The 21,080-nt window shown below is 32.7% G+C and overlaps 1 protein-coding gene across 1 annotated transcript in view; it reads right to left on the bottom strand.

Annotated features, from left to right (window-relative positions):
• Positions 1–1,059: 1,059 nt before the first annotated feature.
• LOC107445401 (uncharacterized) overlaps positions 1,060–21,080 on the bottom strand; it is a 211,537-nt gene continuing 191,516 nt past the window's right edge. Inside the window, exons 16-18 of the mRNA XM_043039647.2 lie at positions 12,714–12,836; positions 11,135–11,382; positions 1,060–7,841 (exon numbers count right to left, since the gene is read on the bottom strand). Coding sequence (XP_042895581.2) covers positions 7,331–7,841; positions 11,135–11,382; positions 12,714–12,836 — 882 coding nt within the window. The 3' untranslated portion in view covers positions 1,060–7,330. The remainder of the gene's footprint in view (positions 7,842–11,134; positions 11,383–12,713; positions 12,837–21,080) is intronic.

Here is a 21,080-nt window from a genome sequence, read left to right as displayed (position 1 = left end):
ACTTCTTAAGTTAGGCAACTATTTGGAACTGCAAACTTCATTAAACATAGTTCTGAAAGAAGGCGTCGTGGAAAATTTAAAAAATATTTGGGACAATTAAATACCAAAAATATTAAGAAAGGGGAAAATATCGTAGTACATTCTTATATACAACCAAGAAGAGGAGGAGAGAGAAAGGGGGAGGGTTATGATATGGAACCGGTCTTCTTCCCAGACGGGGTAAGCGAATATGTGACTACACTAACTTTTCTGGCTTTTAAAATGTTGTAACTATAAATGTTAATGTATAACATACTGGTATATATGAAATACCTGATAAAAATTGTAACTGTCCATTATGTACAGACTAGGCGATTAATAGAAATATTTTTAACCCTATGCCATTAATTTATGAATATTTCGAAATTTGTAAACCGAATGGATGGTTGACCGAATGTAAACAATAACAAGCTTCCTAAAACCGGAAGAAATTTAGAAAACTTCCGGTGTACCCCTCCGCTTATGTTATGCTTACGAGGCGATGTGTGAATAGGCTTAATATTCTAGGAAGTTTTATTATTGTAATTTGCGTTTAAATTTACGCGTCATTTCACCATTCATAAGAGTTTCCCTGGCATTTACAAATTTTAACAGGTTGTGAGCCTAAAACAAATTTAAGAAAATTAATATAAAAACATAAATAAAATTTAAGGTTTGCCATGTTTCGAGTGTTATCCCTTATGTGGCTATAATTGTGCAAAATATCACAGTTTATCACAAAATATCACAGTATCACATTTTTTTGCATTGCATCATAGCATTTGTTGTTTGTTTCGCTGAAATTTAAATTGAAAGAACACGTTATTTTGTAAGCACTACGGTTGTAATAATATTAGATGGGGTGGTTTTTCAAGCTTAGGCTTAAAAATCAACCAGAAGCAGTAACCCGGAAATCTTACGGCGAATTTCAAACCTTAGCGCCACCCGTGCTTAGCTTTATACGGTCAACCATTCATTCGAGGTTGTGATCTGTGCATGTTCTGTATAACGCTTGTTCTGAATGAAGAGGACAAACAAGTCTTTATTAAAACTCCAATGATTTTATTTTAAAATTCATATTTTCTGAAAACATTATAGTACATTATTAGTTCATGAAGATAGGTTTTATTCATTTCTCAAATATACTGTAAGCAGGACTGTATTATATAAAACTAGTTTCATTTTTCTACTTTACAAGCATTATATGTGACTTTATAGCTACTTTTGATTTAATTCTGACTCTCAACTAACTCTTCATACCTTTTATCACAGTTCTTTGATCTTTCAGTTAAATTTATTCTCCATAACGACATTCTCAGATATGTTTCGCCTGTGATGTCCTCTGATGTGTTGATCTTTCCAGATAGTTCACGAGTATGACCTTACTCTTACTCGCTTTTCATTTGCAGAACTTATCACTTAGTAAAAGAGTTGACCTGTTATGTCATTACTCGATTGAGTTTTTTTTATATTTTTAATGTAATACAGTGAAACCTCTCGGGAGTGACCATCTCTCCGTTCCACAGTAAAATGGTCGTGAATGGAGGTGAGTCGTTCTTAGAGATTACCTCCATCGAATTCAAAACTGTTGTCGAAGGTTTTTTTGCAACCGATTTTATTTTTAGTCTGTGTCATTTTCTTGATGCGGAAATACCACTTCTGTAGGCGTTATGAAAAGACAAATCTATGAATTAAAATTAGCGTCTATAAAAATGATCCCTACTGATATAACTATTTGCAAAAGCAAATTTACCAATGATGAATGATAAATCCATTTTAAATAAATAGACAATTATGTTTTTTGTTCAAGTTTGCATTTAATTTCATATCATAAAAATTAGTTAGGTTTCAAAAGTGAGAAGAGGTTTGTTTGAGATGCTTGTTTTTTCTAAAATAACTTTTTTTTTTCTTATTTAACTTTCATCTCTAAAAGTAAATCATTGGCATTCTTTGATGCACTCTGACTGCAACACGAGGTTGTTATCGTCAAAAAGAACTCTCTAAATAAGAGTCTCACACAAATATTTAGAATACATTTTAATCTACTTATTTGTTTCGCTTACTTTTTTTGTTTTATTATTTCGTGTTTCCTTATTTGACCTTTACCGCATTCGGTGCAGATGTTTGTCCGGTCCTTTTAATGGTCTCTCCTGAAGGTTTTCTTCAATACAAAGTCTATGGAAACAAATTCCGTGCCTCCCACAAGTGGTCGTAAATAATTAATTAGTTCGCTACACAGTAGTACAATCGCTACAATAATTAGTTCGCTACATGGAGGTTGTCATTCCTGGAGGTTTCACTGTATTTATTGAATTGGATGTTTGTTTTGCTTATGCATCTCTATGGTGATATGTAATACCTTTTTAATACAGGGAGGGGCAGCGAATCAGACGATTTTAAGTATTATCAGGAGAGAATATGTTTTAAATACAGAAGACGCACACAGCTTAGTTTTCAAACTGAAAAAAAATTCTATATCTTACAAAGACGGCTATTGGATGCCACTATCTCTCATCAGCAAAATCTTTCACCGAATTGTCTGTGATTCTGGCAAAATAAGCACCCGAAGGCATTCGGGTCGGGTCTTAAGAAAACACTATATACCCCGGTAGGAACTTTTCATGTTAAATTATGCTTAATCTCTAATGGTATTTTAGAGTCGCGGTGGCTCAGGGGATAGAGCGTTCGACTCCCAAGGAAGTGAACCAGAAGGTAACCAAGGAGGTTTTTCGAAGCTCTATCGCCAAAGAAAATTTAAAAAAAAAATGCCACAGTTGAAGTGTCTTAAGCTTGAAGCAAGACGATGATTTTACATTATATCTATCATATTGCCGTGAAGAATTATCTGAGCTTTAGAACTGACAAATAACTTAAATATTTTAAAAGTTATTAAACTTGTTTGAAAATCGCCAATTTTTGGCGACATTTTCCCACCTGGATGAACATTATTAAAATAACTACCTTATTCTCAGTTTTTGCAAATTTTTATGAGCCTAGACAATGCAGTATTAGAGTAAAGTTTTAAATATGAAAAAAATTAAATCACAAACGCTTTTTCAACAAAAACTGCGTCTTTTTTCTATATTGAAGTTTTGCTCCATTTTCAGCATAGACAACACTAGCTTTAGATATGCTAAGCTTGTCCTAACAGTCATGAGTAACAGTTGCAAATTCACAGCAGTTATGAAAATTGCATATTATTCCCAAAATAAAGCATAATTTCATATGACGACGAAGCCTTCGACCGTGTATCATTATAATGATATCATTCCATGCCATTAAAACAACCTTTAATGGCATGGAATGATATTATTACAATGAATTTTGAACCCTCTTGAGAATTCATGCTGAATGATCAAGTAACTGTTACCATTTAAAAAAAATGTACCTTAGTGACATGAGCACATCACACCCCTGTCCACCACTCTATCATAATTAAAAAGCCTTTAAAGTTTTCAACAAGATGGCGCTAGCATCAATTTCTCATTGCAGCTAATTCAAAATAAGCGTTGTTCTCAAATCCCCGATTCTCTGCCGCACCTTGTATTTGGCTTACGTTTTATAATATGGTGCTTAAAAAGATTTGGCATGTTTGAGAAATGTTTAGAGTTCTATTAAATAACATTAATCTTCTGTAATAAAATAATAAATTGAGATCAATGTTGGCGATGTTAGTTTATACTTGCGTTTTTGTCTCATATTTTAAAATTGTATGCCCACTTGTAATGAATCCTTGTAAATTCTTTCAGGGCTTTGTTATAGTTTGGGTCGCAGGAACTTAGTATGCTATTTATCCAGATAATGTTAAACATAAACCTTTGGGTAAACATAACTTTTTCTCATAATGAACGTTTTAGCACTACATTTTGTATATTTTTCAGCAAATACTTTTATACTTGGTCTGCTAATTCTGAAATGGTTTAATAATAAATCTAAATTACTACACAATTCCTCACACAACGTTTTTGAAGAGAAACTTTGTAAAGGAGGGTATAAATTTGGCAGAATCTTCTATACTCTTTCAGAAATAAGGTACCCTTAACCAAAACATCGTGCAAATCTGCCGCATGAGCTATATTTTATATTTTTATAGGTATCACGAGCTATATACACAAGTTCAATTTCTAACAGAGCAACAAAAAGGAAAATGGTTAATTAATATGAGCTATACACACAAGCTCAATTTCTGACAATGTAACCAAAAGGAAAATGATTAAGTAAGATGAGCTACGCAAGCTCTAACAAATATTATAAATTATATTATCTAAGAAGTAAAGTGACCTCCAGTTCCTATAAATGGAGCGTTTCAGATATTCATACGAAATAAATATTAAATATAGATTTAATTTATTGGATAACATTTGTTTATTCGTCTTCTGTTGAATTTCCGCAAAAGAAACTGCTCGTTTACTTCATAGTGACAGGATGCAATGTATCGAACTTATTTGCTTATTAAGATAACTTAATGGCTTTTGCCTTTTTTTATTTTAGATGAGAAAGTATCATAAAATAATGATATAGATACAGAGCTCAACGTGAATTTAGTTACGCGTGGGCTAAACCATATCGTCACATGAATCTCTTAGAGTCACTTGATAAGATGTTGCTAACTTTAAGCAGAAGCTACGTTGTCTCTTGAAGCTAATCATTAATTGTTATTGTTCGTGCAAAATAGCGGTCAATTTCATTTTTTTTGGATCTACATCTGAATCACAAACATTTATTGTATTTTCTAATTAAATATAATTAATTTAATATGCTAATAAAGTAGATATGCCAAAAAGCTCAAAATATGTTTACTACTGCCGCATAAAAATCACTTTTTTTTTCTCCATCTTTACTCAAAGTTTCACTTCCGTTCTGTCATTCTTTAGGCACGCATTTTTTAACGTTTGATTTAATTGGGTACTTGCACTTCAGGAAGAAGACCTCCGATACCCACACATGTGGCCTATGACGTCAGCGCCAGCTAATCTTTATCAGCAAAATGACGTATTAAAGTTGAACTAACTTAATCTTCATAAGTTAGAATGTTAAATAACGTGAAGTTAATTAAATACAGAGCCGTATCGCGTTTCGAATGAGTTGAAATATAATTCTTTCTCCTTTACTTAATTTAGATTTATTATTTGTTTATGTATTTTATTGTAACCGTGATACATTTTTGTTTTGTGTACCTGGATACTTTGATGCGTAATTAGTTTGTTTATGTTCCACGTGGGTTCGTGCTTGTCTTTGTATAAATATGCAGTGAAAGAATTTAAATTTTTGAGAAAGAATCTTGGCGAATGAATTTCGAATGTGTCACTTACGAGAATTGATACTTGACGAGATTGGCTTACTCGAAATAGAATGGAAAGAACGGTTGCTAATGTAAAAAAAGTGGCACGTTTCAACAACCAATCAGAGTCGAGATACTCACACTACGTCACTTGCTGGTATCCTTTTGTCACTTTAGTACTTTTGAATAAATTGTTTTGATCGTGCGGCTGTGCGTATAGCTCTCATAGAATTTTTTGTTTCATTCTAAGATGAAAAAAAATGTCTGTAACTACCATATATAGATATAGCTAAAAGTATGTAAGATAGGATATTAATATTCTCTTTATCAAAATAGAGTGGATCGGAAGTACTGCTTCGAAATGCTTATAACAGGGGTTCTTAACCTTTTTTTGTTTAACCGCGATCCAAAATCAGATACTCCGAGCGACCCAAAGATTTATTTTTAAATACATATATTTAGTAGACATTGAATGCAACAAAATTGTGAGGTTATATGATAGAGAGATGAAGCAATCATGCGTAGAATTTTGCTCCTTGACTTAAGTACAACAGAACAATCATAATTTTCAAACCACTCAGAACATGCGCAGTACGGAAATCAATTAGAGCATGAATACAAGTACATTATTTTCTTTTTGCAAAAAAGCTTTTAAAAGAACTTTAAACAATAGTTCTGAGTGATTTATACCTTATATAACTTCTTACGGAAGTATCACATATCTGTTTAATCATATTTTAAAACCAAAAAGCGTTCAGTTTAAAATAAATAAAATCTAAATCTCAACTTTTATTTTCTGAAATGTTTCGAATTTGAGTCGTGATTTACAGGTTAAGAACCCCCTGTCCCCATATAATAGTTTTGCTAGGCTTTAGAAAGTATTGAAAATCGAAAAAAGTGCTGTTTAGAATGTTCATATGTTTTGTTCGACTATGCAATTGGGTGGAATGAGTAACCAGTTGCAAATTCTATACAGTCACGTCGTAATGGTTTGTTCATTTGAATCTTATGTTCAAGTAAAGAAGTTTGCTTGTTCTACCAGACAAGTTTTGTTTGCACCTTGTAGATCAATTCTTTTGGAAAAATTCCTCTGTCCTTTGATCTCCATGCTTGGCCTTCTTGTTGTTCAAGATATCGAAAAGGATGAAATATAATTGGTTCATTTTGAAAGTATTGGGACAGTATGAATAAATAAATGTGTTGAAGACGATCAGTATTCTTTGTTAATCAAATGCTTATCTCTTCATTGCAGCTCAATCATTCGGGAAGAGCTTTAAATATTTTTCGTTTTTTAAAATTTGACACACGAATCCACATGATTAGATAGTAAGAAGTTTTTAATTTTCGAGGTAACTTTACTGTACTGTAGTTACGATGGAAGAGGCCTTAACAAGTTTCGTAAACTATTCGAGTACATAAGATCATAAATAACTTTTATTTTCCAAGGCAACTCTAGAATATAGCGCTTGTTTGCATTTGGTAATTCATTTATGTTTATTATTCCTTCAAGTTTGATGTTCTAGCTATTTATGCCAAAGAGACGATAAGTAACTTTTTTTTCACCTTTGAAGTGCGGAACTAATTTGCATCTGGAAGTTTCGACAGATAAGGAAAAATATACCTTGAAGTTCGCAAGCTAGTTAAGTACATGAAATGAGAAGTTACTAATGTGCTTCTGAAATAACTATATAATGCTCACCCGCATCAGCTATCTTAATTCGAAGATTCTTTGTTCTTAATTTCGATATTCGAGCTGATAAAATGATATAAAATACTGGTTCATTTTCGAGGTAACACCATCTTACAAAGCTCATCTGCATCTGGCATGCCAGATCAAATATTCTCTATTCTTGAAGTTTGTCATTCGAGGTGCTGGAGAAAATAAAATGATAAAAAACTGGTTCATTTTCGAAGTAACTCCATTATACAACACTATCTTCATCTGGTTGTCGATTAAAAGATTCTTTTCCTTCCTGAAGTTCGATATTTGAGTTTTTCTCGATTAGATTAGAGGATGATAAAAAAACTAATTCATTTTCGAGGTAACTCCACCATACAAAGCTCATCTGCATCTGGCATGTCAATTGTTGTGGAATAGTTTAGAGATTCCTTGTTCTCTAAGTTTGGCATGCTAGCTACCGGAGGAGATGACATGTGAGTCATGAGGGGAGATTCTCGCAAGCTGTCGAAGCTACAAGATTCTGTAATTGTTGGAAGAATTCTTTTAGGGACAGGTCTTCCATCACTGCCGTGCCTTGTAGCAGTTTTGCCACTCATGTCCCCAGAAGTATCCTTCTCCTGTGATCGTTTGGATTGTGACGAGGCGGAAGGTCTTGACTGAAAAAAGAACGAAGACATTTTGTCACTAGCTGAGCCTGTGCTAGATCGCCTTCCTGCTTTGCTGTCTTTCTTTGGCCATTTTTTGGGGGATGAATCGCTTTCTAAAGTCAGTTTGTCTTCCATTTCTTTATTGACTTTCACTTTGGCAAGAACACGTCTGACCTTAGCAGCGAAAGATTTGTTTATGGGAACATCATCGGCCCTGTAAAAAATTAAAAGGAAGAAGTAATAAATGCATTTCTACACATTGCAATATCAATGTATTATGATGGTAAGTTAACATCCATAATAATAATAAAAGAAAGAGTTGCGTCTCTTACAACTCCGATACCTCTTGTCAAAGCTCCCTGGACATCGGATGCAAGGGTTAATTTTAGCCTAATATCAGGTAAAGATGGCATTGCTTAGTTTGTTCGGAAGAGACGTTTTAAAAAGGATTTGATTTTTAGCATCAGAGAATAGAGAGAGTTCGTAGTCTGGCATATCATCCTGCACGCTCCCGTACGTAAGTTGATTTTTGTAACTATGCGTGCTCGACGTTGTAAGTAAAGAAAAGACTATTGCGGTGCAGGATTTCAGTAATCATCCGAGGATGCATATAGTTCCGTTTTATTCAGCTATCAAACTGTGTGAATATGCTTTCAAAACAATCCAAAAGCTTTTAAAAGTTAAACTCGTCGGACAGAAATTTAGTTCGTGCTATTTTTTGTACGCAAAAAGGCCATGCTACATCATTTCAAGAATTGGCGATGTTGATATTCGTCCGTGCTTGGTGTCTTGGTGTTTGCATCCATTTAGCGTGTATTTTACGAACAGGCTCTCTCAATAGGGTTAAAGTTTTTTCTTAACTTGCAACAGAGGATAGTACTTTTTTTTAACGTTAACAGTGGACACTTTACAGACACTATGGGTGCACACGCGTAGTTTTATCCAAAAATTAAAGTAAGTGAATAGAACGTTCGCCTTTAATGAAGTGAACTTGGTTCGAATCCTAGCGATGACTGGTCGATACAATCTCGCTCCGACCACAGTGCTGACGTGATAGACGGGTCATGGGTTATAGACCTTACAGGTTTAAATCATTAATGAAAACACTTTTAAATGACAGTGACGGAAACGTTTTTTTTTTTAAATAAAAATATTTGTTAAGTTTACATTTGTGGGTAAATTTTCATGTCATCTATCATTTTAGTTTTAAATAATACAAGATTCATTACCTAATGTCAATAAAATATTTTTATTTCTTCGTGTAAGTGATGGTGCACACAAATGTAGTACGTCTTCAACACTAAATTTCAACGCCTTTAATGGTTTTAAAATTCAAATTAAAGTCTAATTTAAAAATGTTTTTCTTCATGTCATTAGTTTTAATCACACCGGTTTATTTAGTTACTTATACACTTTGATCGGAAGTAGCCCATTACTAGTAGTGAAGCTACTGTAGTCGCTTCTTTTTTTCGTGCTTTATAGTGTAGTGTGCTACTTTTTTTTAAAAAGGTAGTGTAGTGAGTAGTGTGATACAAAAAAATAGTAGTTTGTAACGATTCCTGGCAATTACTTTTAACATTAGTTTAGTACATGAACAGGGTTCTAGCGAAACTAATTTTTCGAATTTGATGGGTACAAATCTTTGAGGGTCTGTCAAAAGACGCACTTTTAAATGACAGTGAGTCAACAAGAATTGCGTATTTAGTGTCACGTATAATTAATATTTAAACTAACCATTAATGAATGATCACAAGCGAATGTACACTCTTGAAACAGTGATGTTATTTCAAAGGAAAGAACCCTATTTTCGATGCACTTCATTTCTTAGAGGAAGTGAAAGAGCATTAATCACTTCACGAAATTGAAAGTATTTGATAAATTAAATAATCTCTGTCAAGAAGGGCATAAAAAGTTGAAGACTAAAGGAACACATTCGAAAAAAAATGTTTTAGAATAACAAAATGGCTCATGTAAACATGATTAAACATTTCTAAAAAATAGTTCTTTATGTTTAATATAAGTCAATTTTTTATTCGAAACCCTTTTAAACGTTATTGTGTGAATTAATTTCTCCAGTAGTGTAAATTAATTTATCTTAGTAACATTATATCTTAGTAATACAGTTCTGTTTCAGTGAAAAATATAGTTGCAAGAGACAACTTGTACAAGATAAATGTACAAAGGTATATTTTCATCGATTGAAGAAGTGTCCCTAGTGTGAAACGGATAACCAAGATGAATGGGTAACAAATGGTTGCAGAAAGGTTAGAATCGAGATAATAGAGTCTCTGTTTTTGGAATGTTCACGAACATATCTTTTGGTTGAACGACCCATAACATCCGCCTCAGAGGTTCAATAAATTGGATAAGGCAAGAATTATTTCAATGACACCGACCGGTGTTGTTCCTCAAATGTGAGAAGTTTCAGACATTCAACAATTCATTATACAGATTTTTTCCTGTTTTATTTCTTTTACGAACAAAGAAATAAAATAGAATTGTTTTTGAAAATATCTATTCTATTATCACTCTTTCAGAGGATTCAAACATTTTACTTCAATAACTTGTTAAACGTTTTTATTTTGTCCTTATCTGAAACAGTAATAAAACTGCAATATAATTTTGTCACTGTTGAACATAATGGATGTGGTACTATACACAAGAGTTTGAGTTCTTAAAGTGGGTGTTGCTGCCCCCAGAAGGCGCTGAAAACTTTTAGTGGTGTTAGGACTTTCTAGAGGACCAGTTACGGAAAAAAAATATTATTAAACATCGAGTACACTTTAAAACTAATAATTTTGTCTTGATTTGAAATTAAAAAAAAATAATGAAACTTTTACTTTTTATTCATCTTTTACATAATGTTACGATAGTTTTTTTCTAATAATAAATTGTTTAAACATTGTTTTGCTTTCTACCTTCGTTTGTTTTGCGAATTATATAGTTTAGTATCTCTTTTCTGCAATTATAATGCAATGATGAGTATTGTATAGCGTTACATTGTTGTTTACATCATTAGTAAAGACTTTTGAAACTTAAATGTTCTCTTTTTTCCTAGCTACGACTTGAAAGTTACCTAGTATAGACCAGTTTTTATTTTATTACCGTAGTTGAACAGCTGACCTAATTTTGAGTTTACGACCACTGATTTTCAACTCCGTAGCCTTGTAATTTTGAGCTCAATCCAGAAGACATGGGAACTTCTGGATCAAGTTTTGGGAGAAATTTACCTCCGTGGAGGAATTTTTGATGGAACCAACCCTCATTTCCTCCTGGTCGGTGGAGCTGAAACTTGGTAGTCTTAAACTCAAGAACTGACGACGGCAATAAAATAAAACCCTATTAGGACGGCGGAGGAAGAAAAAAAGCACTTTTCCAGGTCCACACGTACTAATACGAAGTTCTATTGGTCTAGGGCTGCTAGAGTAGGAATGACTCATAAATAATACACTGAGCAGAAGCAGTCACTGGGTGATTCAACTCATCATAATTTGGTTCGACTATTACCTTAGTTGGGATTCACTGAAACGACGAGGCGAGGGTGGATCTTCGTAATGAATGTTCGGGGAGAGGAAATTATTTTGAGTCTTTTGGACTGCCAATCGGAAGGGTAGTCCAACTTCGACGCTAGAATGACGTCTTATCTTGGGATGTTTCTTGGTGGTCGCTGATGATGTTTCGATGGCCGCCAGATTCAGGTTGGAAGGAAATTCTACCAGCCACATGTCTTCCTCTTCAAACTTCACATCCGGACTCTGCAAAAAAAAAGTCTCTTAACTAAACAAGTTCTTAAAATATAGCTATAAACATGTATTTGTCTTTTTAAAATATATTGGATTAAAATATGTTTCGGTGTTTAACCAACGCTACTTTAATATGTTATTAATTCCTAATGATGATCCGAAGGCAACACTGCACGATACCGCAATTCAAATCAGAGAGTGATGGTGGAAGCAAACACACGGCCTTCGCACCACGCTCCCCAACCACCCAACGAGGCTCGGATATCACGGGTACTGAAATTATCGGAGACATTATATTAAGGTGAATTCGGAACCACTAAACCACGATTGAGGGAAGTACAGAGATCCATTCTCTAGCACAGGGAATCGAATCCTGGTCCAAGTCCTGAAAGGAGAAGGCTCAATTTACCACTTTGGCTGTGCAGTCAATATAAGTTTGGAAAATAGTAAGTTTGTAAAATATTTCACTATGTTTAGAAAACAATGAATTTTTTGACATCTTTTATATAAGTTTGTAAAATAAGTCAAACCTTTAAGATTGAATTTTGGAGCGTGAAGATCCGATCATTAGATCAAAAGTTATTCAGGCTAGTCCGTTTTTTATTTTGTGCACTGAAATAAGGTTTAAATTCATTGTAATTTTGATAACGTCTCAAAATGAACCATATTAATTAAAAGATTAACCATATTAAAGAACCATATTAATTGAAAGTTTAACCATATTAAAGAACCATATTAATGAACCATATTAATTCGAAACTCCATTTAGAGTTGGATTAGTTTAAGCAATTCTAAGGAAATGAGAATATTATAAACGCATTAATGCTGTTTTTCGAGGCTCTGTCGCCAAGGAAAATAAAAAAGAAAAGCCATAGTACCTTACACTTGAAGCTATGCAATGCTTTTAAACTATATATTTAATAGTGGACTTTAAAACAGACAAATAATTTAAATATTTTAAAAGTTATTAAACTTTTTCAAAAATCGCCAATTTGGTGACATTTTTTCCCCTGGATGAAAACTATCAAAATCACTGCCTTATTCTCAGTTTTTGCAAATTTTTACGAACCCAGATAATGCAGCATTGGAGTAAATTTTTAAATATTAAAAAATTGAACTATGAACGCTTTTCATTTTCACAAAACTGTGGCTTTTCTCCATAGTGTCGTTTTCGCCATTTTCTAAATAAGCACGTTGACTTTAGATAGACTAAACTTGATCTCATGAGTAACAGTTGCAAATTCAAATTAGTTATAAAAATAACATATTAATCTAAAAAATAACATCATTTTATATTACGACGGAGCTTTCGAAAAACAGCCTAAATAAGGGATGCTGAGTACCAAGTCTGGAGATGAGGGTGACTCTGCTGAATCTCCAGATGGTCTGTTTGCAGGAGAAGACTCCTTCGCTGGTGAAATGGTGAGTTTGATCTCTTTTGGACGTGCTACTTCTTTTTGATCCACCTATAAACAAAAATAAGTACTTATTTTGACAAACTTGATTACATTTGTTACCAGTTTTTCTTTTCAATACAAATTAGGATTGGAATACTGAGTGCTTCTCAGTTACACGGGCCATGAAAGCACAAGTTCGTGTTTGAACGACGCTGCTTTACATAGTTCACAGGCTACCGATGTAACACGTTGGAATATAAGATATGGCGATTATGAACTATAACAAAACTTATCGAATACAATAGTATCGCGACCGTTATCGATTCAAACATTTCTCACGTACGATAATATTGTGCCCTTAGCGATAATATAATAAATACATCGAGAAGATAATTTGGCGAATATTATACGTAATGATAATTATTGAATGCTTTTTTTTTAATTTTTAGAAGTATCGCTTGATACGCTGGAGTGTGCAAACACTCCACGCAAGCATACTGGGAGAATAAACATTGAACATAAATTAACATTTAATTAAACATGCGACATGAAAACATTAAGAGATTATAAACGAAAACATTTATAAACAAACATTATTGAATGTAACAACTGGGAAAAACATTGGCCAAGTAACGGTTACTTTAACCGATAAGTGCCTAATTCAGAGTACAAGAGCCAACAGAGCATTCACCTTCCAATGAGGTGAACCGGGTTCGAATCTCAACGATGGCTGATTGATACTAATTCCGCACCCGGCTCGCGCCAACCTCAGTGAAGGCGGAAAATATTCTCAGCGGTAGAGGGATTATGGGTTGGAGTTCCCTTGCCATCAGGCTAACCGAAGGACGTTTTCCTCTCCGTGTAACGCAGATGCGGGTTAGTTCCATTAAAGAGTCCCCCACCCAATTAGACAAATTTCACCTAATTCTTGAAGTTTCCTTGTCTTCTGGATTGGGGTAAAAATTACAAGGCTATTAGTAGTCGTAAACCCAAAATTGGCTCGACTGTTCAACGACGGTTATAAAAGAAGAAAGAAATCAGAGTACAATGTGTGGCAAATTAATGCCGAGAGCTGAGATAACAGTTCTTGAAAATATAATCTGAATTACATATCCGCATTTATGTTTCGAACTAATCACCACCTGCTCTTCTGTACTCTGCAGCGAAAGTTCTAAAAACACCTCTTTAAGTCCTTCCACGAAGTATTCTTTAATGTCTTCAGTAATTTTAAACCTCGTTCCCTTAGTAAGTTTTTCTGTTAAGATGTACGCATGTTCCAAGAGATGTCTGAAGAGTTGGGCGAATCATTTCCACAACCCCCTAAACCAAAAAGATGCAGGTTAAAAGATGTTGAAGACATTAAGAACGTCCCAAATTGAAAAACATTAAAAAAAAAAGACGTTAGAAGTTGGTTCTAAAATTTTTTACAATTTTCTCTAATTGCTCTAAAATGAAAAGTTGTTTAATAATCTAACTAAACCATTTACTAAAAGGAACAAGGTTCAAGGTTTTCGAAGTCATTACGGGGACACAACACAGTTACATTTTCAAAGAACATTATTGCAATTTTTTTATTCCTTTTAAGATTATTGTACCAAATTATTGATTTGATTTTCGTGAAAATGTAAAAGTTAGTGCATAATATGTCAACGCGACGCAGAATGCGCTGTGACATGTATGAACAAGTAAACTTACATGCTCAGTTGATAAATTCAGTTGATAAATGGATTATCAAAATATTTTTGTGAAATACAATCATTTTTACTACTTTATTGAAATAATTTGTTTAAATTATATAAGAAAAATATTGAATGGTTACTTTGAATACAAATAACTGAAATTATAAGTTACGTAATCATTTTTAATGAAGGTTGCAAAGGAACAAATAGAAATAAATGAAGGCTCAGCAGCTAATGAATATGCTCGAAATGAAGATGACTACTCTAAAAGCATATGAAGGTAGACAGGCAAGAAAAAGGGTTAAACTAGCACTTAAGAAAGCTTAAAACTATGGCATCTTATGAGTCTAGTATTGATGAATTACTTGCAATTGTACATTTTTGTATATGGATTATTGATCACAAAAATTTAACGCCATTTCTTCGGAACTATGTTTCTCTTATTTGCTGTATCTCTAACTAGTACAATTTTCAACCGATTTACTTCAAATTTTGACACAATGTTTACAATAAATATAGTTTTCAATGCAAGTAGAATCCCTACGAATCCCCAAAATTTTAATTCGGTTGACTGGTTTTGAGTAATCCAAGAAAATGTCATTTATTTTTAGGTCTATTTAAATTTTTTTTCAATGCACTATTTTGTAATAAAAATCTTTTGTGCCGCGAAAACGATATTCATGTAGTTTAAAAAAAATAAAAACGAAATCAAATTTGGATGACTTTTTCAACTTATGCTTACAGCATAAGTTATTATTAATTTAATAGAATGAGTAATAAACATTGTACTATACAAGCACTAATTTTTAAAATTTTGCATTTATATCATGATAAAATGAAGATTAAAATAAGTACAACAAGATAAAAAAAAATGTATTAAGTTTATCACAATTACTGCAAAGTTTATTAAAATATCCTTCTTTTTTCAGGCTTACGAAGAGCTTCAAAGTTTTTTCTTAAACTTTTATATTATTCTAATAAGTTGTTCTAAAAATGATGTCAATTTATATGCTGTAGGAACATGGTTTCAGAATGGCGAAGTCATTAAGAATGTCAGAATTGAACAACATTCCGAGCTAACACTTTAAAAGGTGTTTCTAAAATCTTTACACCCAAGTACAGTGGCACATTATGACAGGTGGAGGTTTCTTCGAAAGATATTAAATTGGCATGTAATCCAATAGAATATTTTCAAGAGTTATTTGATCATTTCTGAAATTATAGCCGCACCTAGAAAAATGTAGAGAGTTGTTCAAATCTAATAAAAACCGCTGACCTCTTGCAAATCTAAAATTCGATTTTAACATAGGGTGAGTTAAATATTTTATTTCTAATAATATGGTGAAGATGTAGGTTCTAAGGAATTAGGCAGCTTCAAAGTTCAGATATTGACAGAAAATGAAGATCGAGTTTCGCCTTTATTTCTTATCAGTGAGTTATATATCCGCAAAATTTATAAATCAATACCACTTATTTTAACTGATCGCTTTTGTACTCTTCGTACTATGGAAAAACGCGCCAAGGGCAAAATCATTTTTTTAATCCTCTTTTATGGACATAAATTGGGGACGGGATAGCCTATTCGTTAGGATATTGGGCTCATGTTCGTGAGAAAGTGAGTTCGAATCCCACGGACCGAAGAATACCCGTGCATTAAATGGTGACTGGTGCGGGTTAAATCTGTCGGGGTCACAAAGTCCTCCAAGTTCCCATAACAAATCAATAACTCTGGAGGTACTGAACTGGAGATTGATCGTTCTCTGGTTAAGATCAGGCTAATATTAAGATTTGTGAATGAATGAATAGAGTATGATTGGATCCTTCCTGTAAAATGGGCTGTGACGTGTGTGTGTGACTGAAGTCGTATTCTTGGCCTCAGATTGCACAACTGGAAAAAACAGAAACTCACCCGATGCCTTAAGAATTCACTTGATTTTCCAAGCAGCCTTGCTGGTATTGGCAAGTGGCAAAAGTAACAACAACAACAAAAACATAAACCGCTCTTCTCCCTCGGTCTTCACATGTTTCCAGATAAAACTAATTTTCCAGTCCTGTGCATACTGCTGATGTGAAAAATTATTGTGAACATAAAATTTCGGTACCCATTTTCATAAAATTTACATAGTCTTCCAAATTTACAGAGTCATTTCAATTGGATTTTCGGGCAATACATAGCATGGAATTGAAAAAAATATGTATATGCTTTTGAGTAATTTTGCACTTCAGTTGATTTTTACAAATAACCCTTCAGTGCTTCTATCGATAGATTCTAGAACTTTAACATAGGAAATCTTCCCTTTTTTTCTTCAAAAAACATTTTTCTCTATTAATTCTATTGCAAACCATTCTCAACACCCATCCAATATAAATTTTGCTTTGCTGAATTGATTTGTATTTTTATGAATGACTATTTTTTATTCCTTTTTTTTCATCCTATAGTAAGCATTTAAATATTATCAATATAGTATTTATATGGATGGTGTTTTCTACACCAGGGTGCGCTTCAAGTTCTTTACAGCCCATACTTCGTGGTTTCCGATGTATTTTGAAGCCATTTAGGCTCATAACGTGATCGTTGCTGTTTTCAAACTCTCCTGAGTAGCATTTTTTTGTAAACCTGTATGTCTTACCCGGTTTATTATTTGTGTTCAAAAAAAAAAAAAAAGAATCGTTATAATAATAGTCATTCATGTCTTTTCAAGATGTAAGAATCTTCATTTGAAAAACAGAATCGTTATAAAAAATTTCTTACCTTGTTAAGAATATAACTTTGAAATTTAAACCTAAATGATAATTTGTAAAATCAACTTAGTCTCGCTGCTTGAGCAATATCCTAACACTAACGCATGATTTTGCTCGACTTGCAACAAGAACAGCAATAAATAAGGAAAAAGAGGCCAAATCAAAACAGCCAAAAAGCGAGTTCTTTCTAAATCTAGCAACCATGACACTTTTTGCTCACTTCAAACTCACCAGAATTACTTAATGTCACTGATATCTTATGAAATACAGCAGATTTGAGCTCAGAAATTATATTATGTATTTTTTTAATTAAAAACAAAATTATCTGTTTGGAAATATCGCCTCGCAGATTGAGCTGTAGTAAGCAGCTGTATACTTTTTAACCGAAAGTAGAGCAGGTCAAGAGATCGAGATTGTTGTTGTTTAATTGAAACACCATCACATGTTCAATTGAAACCACATTGAAAACACCATCCATTGTTTTACTACCATTTTAAGTAAACATCTATATTTTTACAATTTTCCTTTCTTAATTTGAAAACCTTTCTCACACTTTATGAATAAAAAAACTTATTTCGCTTTACCGAACTAATTTTTTTCTGAGAGCTTTAGGAACAAATCTAGAATAAATATTAAACAACGGAGCAGTATATTATTTCTTAAAATATCTTATTGTCATAACCAAAAATTCATTTTTTTATTGTTTAACCGAATTTATTTTCTTAACATAAACATGAGTAAAATACCAATTCTATTGTCAATCATTTTCTACTCCTTCTAAATAAACATTTTGCTTTTTTTTACTGAATTAACTATTCCTTTCTAAATAAATCTATTCTTTTCTAAATAAATATAACTTTTTAAATAGTGACGAGATACTAAAAAAATATCAAAATTTAATTCTTAAACTACCTTATTGTGTTATTAAAAATATTCTTTAAATTTCATTTATATATTGTAGTTATAAATTCTTACGCGTTGAGTTATTATCCTATATGTCACTGCACAGAGTGCACGCACCACCCTGAACAACTTTTGATCTAATGATCAGACCTTCACATGCTAGGACTCGATCTTAAAAGTTTGAGAGGGTGACCTCACATATGCTAATGAGTTAGTGCAGACCATATTTTAAGTTACGAAATCGAACACAAAAACGTACTTTCTCTGAATAAACCTACCTTATTTCTCACCTCCAAAATATAGGGAGGGGGGGGGTAGCCGCAATCTGAGAAATATGGTTTCCACAGTTTGGTGAGGAAAGAGGTCCAAAGTTTGTATCCCTTCATATTAATTTCATTCTTTTTTGCGCATTTCTCGAGAGCTTTTTAACCGAATTCAAAACTCTATGCACACAATTATAAAATTCGTTTAGTCAAATATAATTCCGTGCAGAAAATAGCTTTTAAGGAGTATTTTATTTTATGACCGCCGTTGAGCAGCAGACCCAATTTTTTGGGTTTACGACTACTAATGCTCAACGCCGTATCCTTGTCATTTTGAACTAATCCAGAAGACAAGGAAACTCCTGGATCAGTACTCCCAGAGGTATTGATTTGTTATGGGAACATGGAGGACTTTGAGACTCGACAGATTTAACGTGCATCAGTCCCCATTTACTACACGGGGAGTCTTCGTCCGACGGGGATGGAACCCACGAACTCTTAGACACGGGCTCAGTGCCCTGCAAACCAGGCTATCCCGGTCCCTTGGATGAAGCATTGAAAGAAATTCGCCTTTTTGATGGAACTAACCGGCATTCGCATTCGACCGGCGGGGACCCAACTCACGAACTCTTGGACATGGGCCAGGCACCCCACCGAACTGGATATCCCGGCCTAGTAGCGACTTAAGGAGTATTTTTTTTTTAAATTTTTATTTTTATTTTTTTATTTATTATTAATTAATAATAGTCGAAAAACTTTGGATTATAAGGAATAAAGTTTCTTACATAATTTTAAAGAATATAATTTTACATGCCGAAGTACAAAGTTTGAGCGAAATCGGTCGAATAGATCCTAAGAAATCGAATTTTAAAGATGCCGTGTTTTTAAAATTAGATTTTTCAGGAACTATTCGAACGATTTTGCTAAAACTTTGTATTTTGACACGTAAAATGACATTATTTAAAATGATGTAAAAATTTTATACTTCACAATTAAACATTTTTTCGACACTATTTTTTGATGGAATTATCGCTGGATAAACAACTTCCATATTTGTGTGAAATTTTTTTTTAATTCCCTTAAAAAAATATCGAGACGCAGAAAAAAAAATTTAAACTAACATTAAGGGGTCCAAACTTTGCACCACTCTCCTGACTATAGAGACCCTATTTTTCGCAGATTGCTATATTTTGAGGGTCAGTGATCCGAATCTATCGAAAAAAAGGTATTTTTATTCAGAGAAAATACATTTTTATATCTGAATTCGTAACTTAAAATAGGGTCTGAACTAATTAATTAGAATATTTGAGGTTACCCCCACGAACCTTCAAAACTTAAGTCCTAGAACGCGAAGATCCGATTATTAAATCAAAAGTAATTCAGGGTAGTCATTTTTTATTTTATTTTGCGCACTGTGAACAAATTTAAAATAATTAAATATTTTCAATCAGTTGTACTTCGTAAAAACTTTTAATGAAAAAAAAAAGGTTGCTTTCTTTAGATTCTGTGACTTATCCAAAAGACGTTAAAAGTAACTTCTACTACATCTTCTTCTCTTAAAGTTTTATCGTTTCAGAAAAAAAGAAATTAAAGTGAAAAACCTCCAAAAAAGTTCTTCCTAATCAAAGAGATGCATTTACTGAGAGATTCTTAGAAAACAGCGATTTGGCTGAGTTTTTTCTTATCCCGTTCTTAAAGGATAAAAATCCAAGGGGAGCAGTACTTTTTCAGTGACATCGATTTTCTTGTATGAGAGTATTTTCACGTGTGTGTGTGAGAGAGCACATATAACAATTATCTTGAAATTTTGAAAAAAAAAACTTAATACAAAAGAAATCAAAACAATTCCTTATATGAGTTATTATAAATCTCTTAATAAACGAAAATTTTTTTTTTCCGTTCATTTCTTCTTACTAAATCACACAGTCTGTATTCCTTAGGATAATTTTTTTTAAAGTACACATGATTATTTTTCAAATCTAGGTAATCGTCTATTTTTCATAACGATTAACCTATTGACAAAATTTTCTTACGTTAAAATAAAATAATTGCCTATTTTGTTAACAAAATGTTTTTTTTGTTTCTGTGGAAAATATCGTCATATGAAATTAAGAAAAAAAACTACGATTAATGAGGAGTAATTACTGGGTTTGGTGTTCATTTAGCATTTTTTAAAGGATCCATCTTGGGGAATACAAGCCTTCTTTTCTCTCTTACTCCTTTTTTTCAATTTTAGTATAAACAGGGGTCAATCCAGATTTTTTGTAAAAAACTCTAGTTTATTAAATTTATGAAAAATCCGAATTTTGCGATTCTAAAATTACCATGAGTCGGACTTTGTTTTTATGAATAAACACGAAAACTTTGTGTTTCAATCAGTTATGCCTTTAAAATTAAAAACGTCATTAACACCATTTTTCAAGTAAATAAATAAATAAATGATGAAATAATAAATAAATAAATAAATTAAATAAGTGAAAGGTCTATTTTTCAAAAACAAAATATTGTAAAAAGTCCTCATTTTAAGGTAACAAATTTTATAAAGGATCCGTTTTAAGGATGAAATATTTCGTAAAAGGTCCGTTTTAATGACAAAATTATTGTGAAGTATCCGTTAACAATCTCAGTTTCTTTCAAAATGAGGGAATTAAGAAGATCAACATGGAGTAACAATGTTATGACATTCGAAAAAGTTTGATAACTATCAAATGAATATAAAAAATGTT

Source organism: Parasteatoda tepidariorum, chromosome 5 (assembly GCF_043381705.1).
Source record: "Parasteatoda tepidariorum isolate YZ-2023 chromosome 5, CAS_Ptep_4.0, whole genome shotgun sequence".
Taxonomy (NCBI): domain Eukaryota; kingdom Metazoa; phylum Arthropoda; class Arachnida; order Araneae; family Theridiidae; genus Parasteatoda; species Parasteatoda tepidariorum.
Note: the sequence above shows the minus strand (reverse complement) of the source record. Positions and strands in the feature narration are given on the sequence as shown.